The sequence below is a fragment of the Hydra viridissima genome, unplaced genomic scaffold, assembly GCF_058129835.1.
Source record: "Hydra viridissima isolate aposymbiotic clone 2 unplaced genomic scaffold, HvirCarnegie_v1 scaffold_1, whole genome shotgun sequence".
NCBI classification, from domain to species: domain Eukaryota; kingdom Metazoa; phylum Cnidaria; class Hydrozoa; order Anthoathecata; family Hydridae; genus Hydra; species Hydra viridissima.
Genome location: NW_028324300.1, coordinates 30,823,729 through 30,838,071, shown reverse-complemented (window position 1 = coordinate 30,838,071; position 14,343 = coordinate 30,823,729). Strand labels below are relative to the sequence as shown.

The following is a 14,343-nucleotide window of genomic DNA, read 5'->3' as shown; positions in this document are numbered from 1 at the left end:
TGTTATTGAGATTTTTACTTCTGAAACTTTCATACAGAAGCATACGAGCAGAATGTTTTGATAAAAGAAATCATGCGTGAAGAATAAACCTTAAAGAATATTTTGAGTATAAACAACCGAACAACTGATATTTAGTAAGTTCTTTCATCGGACCCTGGTGTAGTTTTTCGGTATTGATGTGAAAATTTAAAGAAAGATCTGGTAATAAATGTTTATATGAATTTTTTTTTCTTTGGTTTTTAAATCACAAGAAAATTTTGTTATATCATTTAAATTACTTTAAACAAATTTTAATCTATCACTGTTGGAAAAGATTTTTTTATTAAGTTAGCAAAACTAATGCATTTAGAAAAAGGAGTCTGAATTCTGACAATTTATTGTCCTCTTTTTTGTTTTGATAACAAACAATTCTGAAGATAAATGTAATTGAATGGGTAATTCTACTAAAGAAAGAAATCTTTTAAAAAACAACTTCCCCCGAGAGTTGCACAAATATAAAACTAAATAAAGGGTATGCATGTGACACAACGAAAAAAAACCTAAAATTTCAGAAATTTGTCCAGAAACAATCGGAAAAAAAGTTACACTTGATAAAAACTCAAAGCAGTTAAGCAGTGTTATAGAAACCTGCAGTTGTGACGTCAAAGCAAGCTCTCTATTAAAAAAAAAAACATCTTTTCTAGATAATTCTAAATATGTTTTAAATGTTTACACACACTTTATTTAGGTTCTGTTCAGAGACTATTTCCTAAAAACATATTAAACTGGTTTTTCATTAATTGACTTATAAAAAATAATTAATCAAGGAAATGTTTGTAAATATTTCATCCAATTTCGTTGTTATAAAATTCTTTATAAAACTGTTTTAGCCTTTACAAAAAAACCCTTTAATATCCATCAGGTGATTAGTTGTCGAATTTTAAAAAGTCGACATGGGTTTCCTGGAAAAGCTTCAAGAGAAAGTTCCATGTCTCATGTCGAGAAAGACTTCATTTGTTACGATGACGTTCCTTTTAACTGTGTTCTTTCTGATTGAAATCGTTGTTGGTTACATTACAAACTCTATGGCTTTAATAGCTGAAGCGTTCCATATGCTCTCTGATGTTGCATCATTAATAGTTGCTTGGCTTGCGTTAAAATATTCATCAAAGCAAGCCCCTAAGGATAAATATACATACGGCTACGCACGTGCTGAAGTCTTAGGTGCACTTGTTAATGCAGTGTTTTTAGTTGCGTTATGCTTTTCAATTTTCATTGAGGCCATCAAGAGGCTTGTTTTAGTCGAACCAATTGAGAATCCAATGTTAGTATTCTGGGTAGGAGCCGCCGGACTCGTTGTAAACATCTTTGGGATGTTTTTGTTTTATCAAACTGGACATGGTCATTCTCACGGAGGAATGTCACACTCCCATTCCCACAGTGACAAAGAGAATAAACACAATCATGGAGGAGCGTCTCACTCCCATTCTCAGGGCAAAAAAGAGAATAAGCATGATCATACAGGAGCAACTGACTTTCATTCGCATGGAGATAAAAAAAATACAAATGAAAAATTATCCAAGCATCTTCATATTCATAGTAATTCACCTGGTAAAGTATCCCATCAACATAGCCATTCAAATGGCGTTGAACAGACAGATATACCATGCAAAGAGCAGAGCTTGGGAACAGCCAAGAAACATTCTCATTCAGATTTCGATGAATCTTGTGAACAGCTCTGTGTAGATGACAGTTTTAAAGATAATGAAAAAGATTTAAGCGAAGGGGGCGAAACAACTAAACTTTTAAAAGATAGACATAAAGAAGGTAAGTGTTATATTTTAATATTTTGAACTTGTGTATTTACAAATTTATAAATGTTGTGTAGGATGCTTATATCAGTGTCAAACACTTTTATCATTGTTGTTGTAGTTATAATTGTTGTTGTTGCTGTTGTTATTAAAGCTGATCTAATTTTATGACAGATTCTTCAATTGACCTGAGTAGTGAAAAGCAACACTCACAAACACAATCCGCAGGCCAGTTAAATGTCCACGCGGTTTACCTTCATATTCTTGGTGACGCCTTGGGCAGTGTTATTGTTATGACTAGCGCCTTAATTATAATGTATGCAACAGGTAAAAGTTTAAGTCTCACGAAATTATTTCATTATTTGGATTATTTTATATTCATTTATTGCCGTGTTTTATCGCTATCCACGTTTGTTAATGTAACTGTGATTTATCATTACGTTATGAAATTTAGGTACATGGACACTATATGTCGATCCTACAATGTCAATTATTATGGTAATGATTATTCTTAAAACTTCTATTCCGTTACTTGTGAACACTTCAAAGATTTTAATGAACTCAGTACCAAATCATATCCAAGTAACAGATATGAAAGAACGTCTCTTAAAGAAAATACCGCAGATACGAAACGTTCACGAGCTGCACGTATGGCAACTAGCCGGTGATAAAATTATAGGTACATTTAATTAGAAAAATAGATTTTCAGACTCTTCAGTCCTTAAAACCACTGCGTATATAACAGACAAACACAAACAAAAATACACATACACACACGCACACACACACGCATACACACACACACACACACACACACACACACACACACACACACACACACACACACACACACATATATATATATAGTATTGGACAAAACATTTGCAACCAAATAATGCTAATTTAGTTTCTTTACATAAAAGTGCTGCATTTTTTCAATTTAGAGAAATAATTATGTAACTCTTTAGAGACAAAGTTCTTCAAGTTTTATTCATCACAAAGTTCATTATTTGTGCACGAAAATTAATAAATTAATCAAAAGTATTAAAAAAAGTTGATTTTCTTCCGGACAAAACAAGTGCAACTCGACAAAATGTTGACCAAGCTGTATTTCGCTATCAATATTTCGTGGCGAATCCTTTGTTGTCGATCACAGCCTTGCATCTTCGAGGAATAGATTCGATCAGGTGATCAATGAAACTTTGTGGAATCGCTGCCCAGGCCTTTTGGATGCTTGACTAATTTTGCTTGACTACTTTTGCAGAGTGTTTCGGATCGTTCTCTTGCTGAAAAACCCATTTTATTGGCATATTCCATTCAGCATGAGGTAACATAACATCTTTCAGGATATTTTTATACATAAAGCGGTCCTTTATTCCATCGTTTCGATGTATTGGACCTAGACCGTTAGCAGAAAAACACCCCCAGACCATTACATTGCCTCCACCATGCTTTACGGTCTTATGGCAGTAACGTAAATCGAGGCGTTTTGCGGCCGGTCGACGTACACGGCAAATGCCATCGCTCCCAATGATGTTGAATTTCGTTTCATCACTGAACAGGACAGTTCGCCATTTCTGCACATTCCAGTCAATATGAGATGTAGCAAACAGGAGTCTTTTCTTCTGGTTTTTTAGTGAAATCAGCGGTTTCTTTGCAGGGCGTCGAGAAAACAATCCGGCTTCAGCAATTAGAGCTGCCTGTGAATCCGGCAAAAGCAATTAGAGCTGCCTGTATCGGACCGAACAATCAGCACGTCGTCTGATTGTTCGGTCCGATACAGGCAGCTCTAATTGCTTTTGTATCTCGGCTGATGATATCCAGGGATCCTTCTTGACGGATCTGACGATCAAAGAATCCTCTCTAGAAGTGGTGGAACGCGGTCTTCCACCTTTGTTATCTGCTGCCAACTTCCCCGTAGAACGATATTTGGAACATAGTCTTGATACGGTCCATTTTTTCACGCGATATTTATCACAAATACTTTTTTGTGACATTCCACTTACGTGATCGCCAATAATATTCTTTCTTAGTTCCAATCCAAGACTGTCGGGAGCCATTTTTGCACTTGAAGTCATAAAAATAATAAAAATAAATAATCACGCTTCTCAAGGCTTACCGTGTTACATTTACCTTGTGATGATACAATAATGCTCTGTGGAACACAACGTCTTGGTTGGATGTGGACTGTATTGATGTAATGAAACACTTGTTGCATTTCACTTCTTGTGTTGATGTTCTTCGATAAAACACTTTGATAAAACTCACTTCGATAAACTGTTTTGATAATACTGACTGATTGACTTCCATATACTGACTGAATTACATGTCGATTTACATGTCTCTTATATAGTAAAATGAACCTGTGTGAACCTGTTCAATATTTGAACCAGTGTGAACCTATTCAATAATATCTGGATGCTACTGGATGCTTCCAGATGCTTCTTCTGGAAACTTCTGGAAGCTTCTGCATGCTTCTGGAAACTTTTGGATACTTCCTTTAATTATTAAAAAACTTCTGTGACGTTGACACGAACCAGACTTAAGAAAATGAAACAAACCAAAAAAGTTGCACTTGTTTTGTCCGCTGCAAAATGGCACTTGTCAACGAAATTCTGCCTGTGTGCTATCACCTGTCAGCTGATTGCTCATGTCATAGCATGCTATGACTCCAGACTCCTGAACTGTTTGCTGTGGTAGTATAGTCCGTTTCGTTTTTAAGACATGTAAAATTAGGAACACTTTTTAGCATTGTTCGATGTTGGTTGCAAATGTTTTGTCCAATACTGTATATATATATATATTAGGGTGTCCCGTTTTTAGGGTCATATTTTATTTTGACTGCTCCTAGCATTTTTCTGCTGCGTATATGTGAGAAAATGAGATTTGTAAAGTTTTAGAGCTATAACTTTATTTTTGTGACTACACAAGCCACATTAAGTTTCAAAAATCATGATTTTTGGGTGAAAAAAGCCTATTTTTACAGTGCTTGTGTAATCACACTTTGAAAGGTACAGGCTAATCTTATGTTGAACCATGTTCTAAAATCCCTAATTAGTTAGAAAAAAATTAGGAGCAGTTTGAATAAAACTGTTATTTAGGTTTGAAGTGAGTTCAAAGATACGCAGTTGACACATTTTACCTATTTTTATGCAGTTTGACGCGGTTGACAAAATCAAACAAAATACTGATGTAATCATTACAAAATGGGTCTAAATCGATCTCCGAACCCTTTTTACACCTAATTAGACCAACAAAAATTCTAAATCGGTTAAAAAGTACCAATTATATATTTAATTCAATTTATATATTATACATGACATATTTTAACCACTAATTCTACAACATATTAACATTTTCTTTTCTTTCCACCACCCCTTGGGGTCTTCCAGCCTTTCTTTTCTGGTCCACTGCTAGAAGAAGATCTTGCCTCAGCTCTTCATCATTGCTTCCATCAACAAAGCCATCTATAACCTTAACATTCCTCTCTGCAACATCATTAGTTAAAGGAATGTTGGAGATAAAATCCTTGAACTTTGTGTAGCCAGACAATCTGTTCCACATACTAGGTGGAATCATCATCCATTCAAGTTACTGGCTATCCATTTTTTAAATTCATTTTCAAGATGTTAAATATCAAAATGGATTCTCAATTAAAAAACTCAGACAACCTGGGGCTCTCTTCTTCTTTCTCAATGAAACCTGATATATTAACCTTCTTATACATAAATGACAGAGGATGCTTTTCCTTTAAATCATTTATCATCAGGATTCTTTCAGCAATATCAGTCTTTTCCTCATCTGACAAAGTTTATTTTGTTCAATCTGAATAAGAGAAAACTCATCCAAAAGTTTCTTGAGGAGTTGATTATCTGGACCTGAGGTTGTCCTGAAAAGCTTTTCAACATTCTTAATATGACACTCATAGACATGATTTCTGCAAGCAAGATGCATAACAGGTCTTCCAAGATAGATGTATAACCATAACTTGACGCAGTGGTGTCAAATACTAGACCTTTAATGTCTTCTTTGAGTGAGTTTTCTTCTAAAATCTCAATAATCTTCTCAGTATGACAAACTCCAGTAGAATCAGTGACAGGAGGTACTCCAAGCAAAAAATGTTTTCCATCACAAGTTACACTTAATGCTAAGCGCTCTCTTTTGTGTTTCTTTCCATCAGTATACTCTTTGACTAGCTTACCATCATCATGAAGAATTATGTTTGATCCAGCCTTTGCTTTTTAAGCATCCCTGGCTTCCTCCGCTGTTTCCTGTATGACCTTTCTACCAATTCTGTGTATATTGGATTTTGAAATACCTTTACTGGAAAGTCCACTTATATCAGCCACCTGCTTTAAAATATTAGATTGAGCTCTGATGCTTATGTGTTTAACCTTCGAAACAAGGACAGTATCTCCTACTATGCCAGCAGATGTAGATGGTTATGGATCTATCTCATCTTTACTCAAGTCTGTAGAATTAGAGGTGTCTGTTTCTCTTGAAGATGAAACCTGCAGCTCAGACTGATAACTCTGGTCATGATCTGCTCAACATTCTTACTCTTGCCTGTTGAGATCTTTGAGCAGGACAAATGTACCTTTTATCTTTCTTCCCAATGTACATTTTCCTGCAACTTCTTTGATCATTTATGAAAATAATATCTTCTGCCTTGTCTACCTGAGATCTTTTGTTATCTTTCTCTAATATTTGTATCACATCTCTGGGCATAACATCAAAAAGAACAGGCAAAATAATGTATTTGAAAATTATTCTCTTTTCTTTAGTGTTTTGCCTTTTTTGAAGAGAAATCGGTAATTCACTCATTTTGTTCTGTACTTTGTCCACTCTGGATGTTGGAATTCCAGCTTTTTCATAAATAGCAGTGACCTTTTTAACCAAACACTGACAATTTTCTTCACAAATGAGCTTGAAGTCATGAGAAAATCCACAGCAGAGAAGGTTGTTATTTTTGATCTTAGGATTTTAGGTCAGTATTTTGTTTGATTTTGTCAACCGCGTCAAATCGCATAAAAATGGGTAAATTGCAGTGACCTTTTTAACCAATCTTATGTTGAACCATGTATCTTTGAACTCACTTCAAACCTAATTAACTGTTTTATTCAAACTGCTCCCAATTTTTTTCTAACTAATTAGGGATTTTAGAACATGGTTCAACATAAGATTAGCCTGTACCTTTCAAAGTGTGATTACACAAGCACTGTAAAAATAGGCTTTTTTCACCCAAAAATCATGATTTTTGAAACTTAATGTGGCTTGTGTAGTCACAAAAATAAAGTTAGAGCTCTAAAACTTTACAGATCTCATTTTCTCACATATACGCAGCAGAAAAATGCTAGGAGCAGTCGAAATAAAATATGACCCTGAAAACGGGACACCCTAATATATATATATATATATATATATATATATAATGTATTATAAATTACGTTTTTAGCTTCGCTTCACGTAAAGTTTGCTACACCGCAAGATTATGAGGAAACTTCTTTAAAGATAAAAGAGTTTTTTCATAGAGAAGGAATACACTCCACAACAGTGCAAATTGAATTTGAAAGACATGATGAAAATATAGATAGACGTGGTCAATGCATGGTTTTATGTTCACTAGACAGCGCATGCGATGAAATGATGTGCTGTAAACCTGGTGACGAAAGCAAATAAAGATGCTACCTCTATTTTTGGTAAGAAAAAACAAATTGTTTTCAAAATTGTACAAACTTGTTCATTAACTATTTGTCGTATTAATGAAAAAAAAAAAGAAAAAAAAAAAAGGATAATTAAGAAAACTTAAGTACGTCCTTTTATAAAGAATTTTGTTACATCCTGTAACAAATGTTTGATAACTCAAACTTTGTGCATCCTTTAGGACAAATTAGTATGCAATAACATGAGAATTAATATGCTGCATTTGGCTATAAAAGAAGAAGATTCCATTGCGAACAGATAACCAGTGGAAACGAATTCGTGTTTGCTACAAAAGAGTGCATCGCAATCTTAAAAGGAAATCGTGTATCTTCTGTTTGTCTCATCGGCGATGAGTTGTATTTTGTATCCTCAGAGATGATTTTTGTTTTCTTAGGAGAACGCCACACCCAGGTGCAATTGGTAAAGTCCTCAGGGACCTTTTACTCCAGAAATTAACATGAAATTCATCAAGCGTTAAATATTGACCGACTAGACAGTTTTGCAGCTGCACGTCTGCAGAGTTTTGTAAGTTGAACGTCTGGTTGGCATTTTCCGATTTCTGAAGCTTATTTTCACTCCAAGTAGTCACGTAATTCAATATATTAATTTACTTAAACTGATCTTGGGGATTGGGGATTGACTGGAGATTAGGGTCTGTTGACAAGATTTTTCCAGTTTATATTAAAATTATTTTTTTATTTCTTTCCAAAAGCAATCAGATTGAATTGTGGGATTGATTATTCAGAGCATTCAGTTAGTAGTTGCTGACATGATGTGACTGTGTATTCCTAGATAAAGGTGTAAATTTTATTGTATATAATACAACGTGTATATTTTTTCTGAATAATTCTATTTACAAGAACCTCATATAGTATTACACCAGACTTAAATTTATTATTTATATATTTATAATATATAACTTTTATAATATTATTTATCAATAGTCAAAGGCTACAGTTTTGGGGAATTATTTAGACTTTCCCTGAGACACTAAAGAGTCACCTTTTTAAACTTGATAATATTTTTTACATCTGACTGCGAATCAATACATTTTACAAAATACACTCTTTTTTTATACATTTTTACAATTGCGTCATTTTCACACATTTAATGCAATATTAATTACATAGATTAACACCTACATACATTAACACCTATAAACATTAACACCTACACACATTAGCACCTACAAACGTTAACACCTTTGCTCATTAGCACCTACAAAACATTAACACCTTCGTACACGCTAATTACATCCTGAAGATTTTTTTTCACGACACCCTCCCCCGATTAAAGTTGAGACTACGGCTTTAATCAGCTTTCTTCCATCTCGTCTTCCATGATGTAATTGATCTTTTGTCTTGCATCCAATTTTGCCAGTCTCGTTTCTCTTTTCAAGGTATCCTCTTCGGCTCTGGTTTCCAAATACTTGTCCGATTCGATTTCGCTTTCTGCCCCACAACTCATTTCCAAGTCACACACCAACTGAGTTGGTCGTTCAATTACATAACCATTTCCCAGGCGTATCTTAAAGCCACGAATAAGTCCATCTTTCCCTTTAATGTTGTTTTCGATTCGACCGATGTTGAGAAGTGTCTTGTCCTTCACATCGTCTTTAATGAGCACCATACTTCCGACACCTGGGAGTTTCACGTTGCCTCTCTTTTCCCTTGCTTGCAGTCGTTCTTCCATTGCGTGCACGTACTCGTTCATCCATCTTTTCCTTAAGTGATCCTTACAATTTTTCACAAACTTGACTCTCCGTAGTACGCAATCGTCTCTTGTTATTAAATCGATATCTTCTTCAAGCAAAACTGCAGGTCTCCCCCTAATTAACACATTTGGCGTCAATACTTGATTATCGAATTGGTCACCTTGGTAACAAAGTGGCCTGTTGTTCATAGCGCATTCCACATCCAACAATACTTCTTCCAATTCAAAGAAATTTAGGATGCCCTTACCGATTGTTATTGACAAACTTTTCTTCATTATTCCAATTAATCTTTCAAACAAACCTCCCCACCACGGCGCTCTTGATTAATTAAACCTCCATTTTATGGCTTTGGTTAAAAGATAGTTTGCTAGATTTTCATCCTTCTTAAGTGTTAGTAACCACTTCCCTGTTGCCACAAATGTCTTTGCGTTATCACTAATCATCATTTGTGGTGGTCCTTTTCTGGTCACAAACTCCTTTAAAATTCTCTGAAATTCTCCTGCCGATAGATCATGACAAATTCTTAGGTAGACAGCTCTTGTAAATGCGCATGTAAACAATGCAACATAACATTTTTCGATCAACTTTTCTGCCGCTTTATACTTTAGCGGACCGGCAAAATCAACACCTGTAACCGTAAACGGTTCGATATCTTCAGTTCTAAAGCGTGGTAACATTGCTCTCGTTTGTGGTAACAGCGGTTTCACTCTATATCTCTTACATAGATTGCATTCACGAATGACCTTTTTTACGGCAACTCCTAAATTTGGAATCCAAAATCTTTCTCTTATTCTACTCATTGTATCTTCCACTCCCCCGTGTAACGTTTTCGCGTGATGATGCTCAATAATTCTTAGAGTTAATTGAAAACCTTTTGGTGCAAATATTGGATTATACCCAGAGACTTTTCCGTGACATCTCCAAAGCTGTTTTTCATCCTGTTTAAGTTCCATCCACATCGGACTTTATTGCAACAGCTTCTTGTAGTAACATATTCATCAACTCCGCTTCAGTTATATCTTCAGCTTTCAGTGGTCCTGTTACTTTTTCTTTATTCCGACAGTTGTAAATAAACCTTTTTATGAAAGGTGATATTCTTATGATCTTCCACAACTTGTGTTTACTCAACATTTCTTTAAATATATGATGTCCCTTTATTTCTTCAGTTGCCATACTGACGTTCTCTTTCATACCAACATTTTCACATGATGCATACGGCGCTTCTATTATTTCTGGTTGGATTGGCCAATTTTCTTTGTGTCTCACCCATATAGGTCCATTGAGCCACAAGCTTGATAATTTATCAGGACTCACTCCTCTTGTTCCAAGATCACTTGGGTTTTCTTTTGTTGGGACATAAAGCCATTTTACTTCTCCATTCAATAGTATCTGTTGAACTCGGTTCCTTACAAACTGTGACCGACTGCCCCTTTCTTTTAACCAGTAAAGTACCACAGTACTGTCAACCCAATGATATACTTCAATAACATTATACTTGTTTAATGTCTTCCTAACATGATTCATTAACTTGCTCAAGGTACGCGCCGCTACCAGCTCCAGTCTAGGAATACTTAGATCCCTTGGTGCAATCCGTGCTTTTGCTACAAGTAAGTTGCTTGTTTTTGAATATTGATGGCTCGCTGCAATGTAGACGCATGCACATACTGCTGATTTACTTGCGTCTGAAAACACATGGAGCTCCATTTCAATGATTCTTCAGACAAAACGCTCCGCGGAATTGAAATAGTTCTTTTAATTCTAATCACCTTGATCCAGGTCTTCTATTCTTCTGAAAGTTCATTTGGAATTTGTTGATCCCATCCGAGTTTTAATAAGCATAGTCGACTGTATAGTATTTTTCCAGTAATTAAAACAGGTGCACTAAATCCCAATACGTCAAAGACACTGTTGATAGCGGATAGCATTGTCCTTTTTGTTATCACTTCTTTATTTCCAATAGCGTTGCATGCAGTAAAGTCAATCGATAGTTGATCCGTTTCTTTGTTCCAAGGAATCCCAAGTATTTTTGTTGATTTGACCTCAGCGTTGCTTTCCAATTTGCTTACGTTGCTATGTCATTTGTGCAGCTGGAAACCAGCTTCCATTAAGATTTGCGTTGATTCAGCATATTTTTGATTACCGCTTGATGAGGAACGTAGTGAATAATTTTTCCAGTAGGTTTTTCTAGTGCCATTTCCAATATTCCCTCATTGATCTGTTCCATTATTATATTGTTATACTGTTCTAGTTTTTTAAGTTTTTTCAATCGAGTTTTTACACTTCCCAATCTTTTAAAAGCCAGATTGTTTGGCAGTTGAACAACACCCTTTTTCCACGGCATTCTGGTTTCATAGTAACCTTTGTCTGTTTGATGCAATTTTTCGCTGAAGTCTTAGTGGAACATTTACTCGCTGTTTGTGTCTGATAATCCAAATACTTCTAAACTACACATTTGCTCGAACTCATCCCGACCAGTGTTCAATTAGAAACTTTTCTCAATACCAGGACTCAATTGTGTTCGTCTCCCAGAAAGAGTTCATTCGGCTCCTGGATCTTTATCCGGATTTTTTCCGAGAACTACCGGCTCCGTGGTTTTTATACGTTGATAATCAGCAGCACCAAGTATAATGTGAACAGGTTGAAGTTCGTCACTCCCTTCATCATCGCTAAATTTCAATCTCCTCAGTTTTGCAAAATGCTTGTTAATATCCTTGATCATCGGATTGTGTAAAAAGGTGAATGTTTCCTTTTTTGCGTTGGTGCATTCGACTTTAATTCGAAATTCCGGGGTCGTCGTTGATTCTAACGTAACATTATATATTTCCACAAGCTTTTTCACATTGAACAGCTTTATGGAACGGTGGACACCGTTCCATAGAGTTGTTCAATGCTTTTATATTCCTTTCATGTAGGTTTCAGCTTTAGTTTCGTAATCAAGTTCGTACATATATAGGAACTTCCAGAACCCGTAACCAACTTTATCCTTGCTTTTTCACCATTTACTTTTGCGATCACTGTTGGGTGAATAGTTGTACTTGCATTAAGCACCACTCCTATGGTTTCTTTTTTATTTTCCATTTTACCATTCATTGTTGCGTTCCCATCTTGACAAATGGACGTGTGATGTTTTTTGTTGCACTTTCTGCATCCTCTTGATTTACAATTTACCGCCGAATGTCCGTAACCAATGCAGTTGTAATATAATATTTTGCTTGTTAAAATCTCCCTACGTCTTGCAACAGTTAGCACTTTTGTACAATCTTCACTTTTGTGATTTTTTAACCCACAGTAGATACATCCATGCTTGCCACTAGTTGCCATGATTTCTTTGTCATAATGACCGCCATTGTATTGTTTGAATGTAGTGCTTCGATGTTCATAGGACCTTGACTGCACGTTTGCGTTCTTTTTATCGCCCTTTGTTTGTTCGTCGCTTGAGTTAAAAATTGAGTTCAACGAATTCCTTTCAATGCACTTTTGTAACTTTTCGCTAAATTGCTCCAGTCCCCATTCTTCCCTTCCATCATCGTTTTGTGTGAGTATTTCACGAACTGGTCCAAGTTTATCCATCAATAAATACACGAATGATTGAGCCGTTTGTAGTTTCTGCATAGTTTTCAATGTTCGTACAGTTGTCGCAAGCTTGTTGTAAAAGTCGTGAACTTCTTTGATCTTGTGCGTGCTGTGTATAGCCGTTAATTCTTCCAAATCTTTAATCAATGCTTTGTGAACCCAAATATCTTTTCCGTAAGTTTCTTTTATATGCGCTTAGCTTCATCGTATCTCTCCAACGAATGTGGTAAACCAAGTATGTCCTCTCTGGGCTTTCCTTCGACGAGTTCCAGTAAGTAGTTGAATTTGCTGATGTTTGATATGATTGAGTTGTCGACTTCTACCGTGAATTGATTCCAAAATCGTAACCAGTCTTTATACAGCTATTCACGAAAGTTTAAACGATTGCAGAATTTTCAAATCTAATCTTCGGTTTTTCTTGAATAAAAATCTAACGGAAATAGATATCAAAATAATTATTTTTCCAATTTGGAAAATAGGTTATTTGTTAATAAAATAAAAAAAAGTAAGTTTTGACTTATTACCGTTTACTCAGAAATTTCATTTAAAGGTGATACAAATGGTATATTCAGAATGAGCAGAGAAAACCCCAGACTCAGCTACAAAAAGCTAGCACAAATCTTCAATGAGTCAAAAAATAATCCAAAAGTTAGCAGAGAGCTCATGAGACGAACATTGTCGGACAAAGGTATTGGAACGTACATAGCTGCTAAAAAACCTACTAGAAGTTTTTTTCTTATTTTCAGATTATATAGATTTTTAAAAAATATATTAATGATTTTAGATAGACATATGTTACTATATACAAAAATATTAATCAAACGGGATATTCATCAACAACTTGGTTCCAAAAGTGAAAACAAGAATATTCTTTAAAACGTTGCGCCCACATAAATTCTGACAAATAATCGGGAATCATTTCTCGATTTGTGGGCCGAAACATAGCTTTAAATTTGGCTTTGCTTCTTTGCCACATTGCCTCAACCCTGTTTGTTGTAACATTTGTTGCGGGATCAACAAAATGTAAAGAATGGTTTACTGTACCATGTTGTAAACCTTACACTGCTAAACCTCGTAATGTTTCCCACATATCGCTCAATCTTTCAGTTCCAGGACGAATCCATTGTATAATGATGGGTAGTAAGGTTGCAGCATTGCGGTGCGCTACAGGAATGAGTAACCCTTCTTTAGTCGCTATATCGTACGCACCAAAAATCCATTGATCTTCTAGAATTCTACTTCGGTTGTATTTCCTTCTTGAATAAAGTGATTCATCTATTTCCACTATTGAAACTGGTCCTCCTAATTGCACACGGTTGTTAAAGAAATAAGTAACGGCAATGTCTTTACAAAATTGATTCCAATCAACAGTTTTGTTGCTACCAATTTCTAAATCCTTTTAAATGTCTTCTACTGAAAGGCCACGACTTTTTCCGGCGCTGCTAGTCCAAATTTAGGTAATACCTATTATTTGCCAAAGTTTCAGTTGAGATCTTTCAAAAAAAACTCCCAACACCAATACTTATTTTCTTTTTGCATTGTTTTTGCATGCATCTCCAAATC

The 14,343-nt window shown here is 35.4% G+C and overlaps 3 protein-coding genes across 4 annotated transcripts; 1 reads left to right on the top strand and 2 right to left on the bottom strand.

Annotated features, from left to right (window-relative positions):
• The first annotated feature begins 35 nt into the window (after nt 1-35).
• Nucleotides 36-8,352, top strand: LOC145197292 (uncharacterized). 2 transcript variants are annotated; one of them, XM_090093014.1, is made up of 6 exons: nt 36-201; nt 902-1,806; nt 1,965-2,117; nt 2,245-2,469; nt 7,246-7,489; nt 7,675-8,352. In XM_090093014.1, the coding sequence occupies exons 2-5, from the start codon at nt 933-935 to the stop codon at nt 7,467-7,469; spliced, it is 1,476 nt and encodes a 491-aa protein (XP_089949140.1). In that variant the 5' UTR covers nt 36-201; nt 902-932; the 3' UTR covers nt 7,470-7,489; nt 7,675-8,352. The 2 variants fall into 2 exon arrangements, with proteins under 2 accessions (XP_089949140.1, XP_089949131.1); XM_090093005.1 differs by having other exon boundaries at nt 77-201; nt 870-1,806.
• Nucleotides 8,353-8,807: 455 nt separating this feature from the next.
• On the bottom strand, nt 8,808-9,482 carry LOC149894473 (uncharacterized). Its single transcript, XM_090078410.1, has one exon. It carries the CDS (start codon nt 9,480-9,482, stop codon nt 8,808-8,810), a length of 675 nt encoding a protein of 224 aa, XP_089934536.1.
• Nucleotides 9,483-9,530: 48 nt separating this feature from the next.
• LOC149894472 (uncharacterized) lies at nt 9,531-10,007 on the bottom strand. The gene has a single exon (XM_090078398.1). It carries the CDS (start codon nt 10,005-10,007, stop codon nt 9,531-9,533), a length of 477 nt encoding a protein of 158 aa, XP_089934524.1.
• Between the last annotated feature and the right edge of the window lie 4,336 nt (nt 10,008-14,343).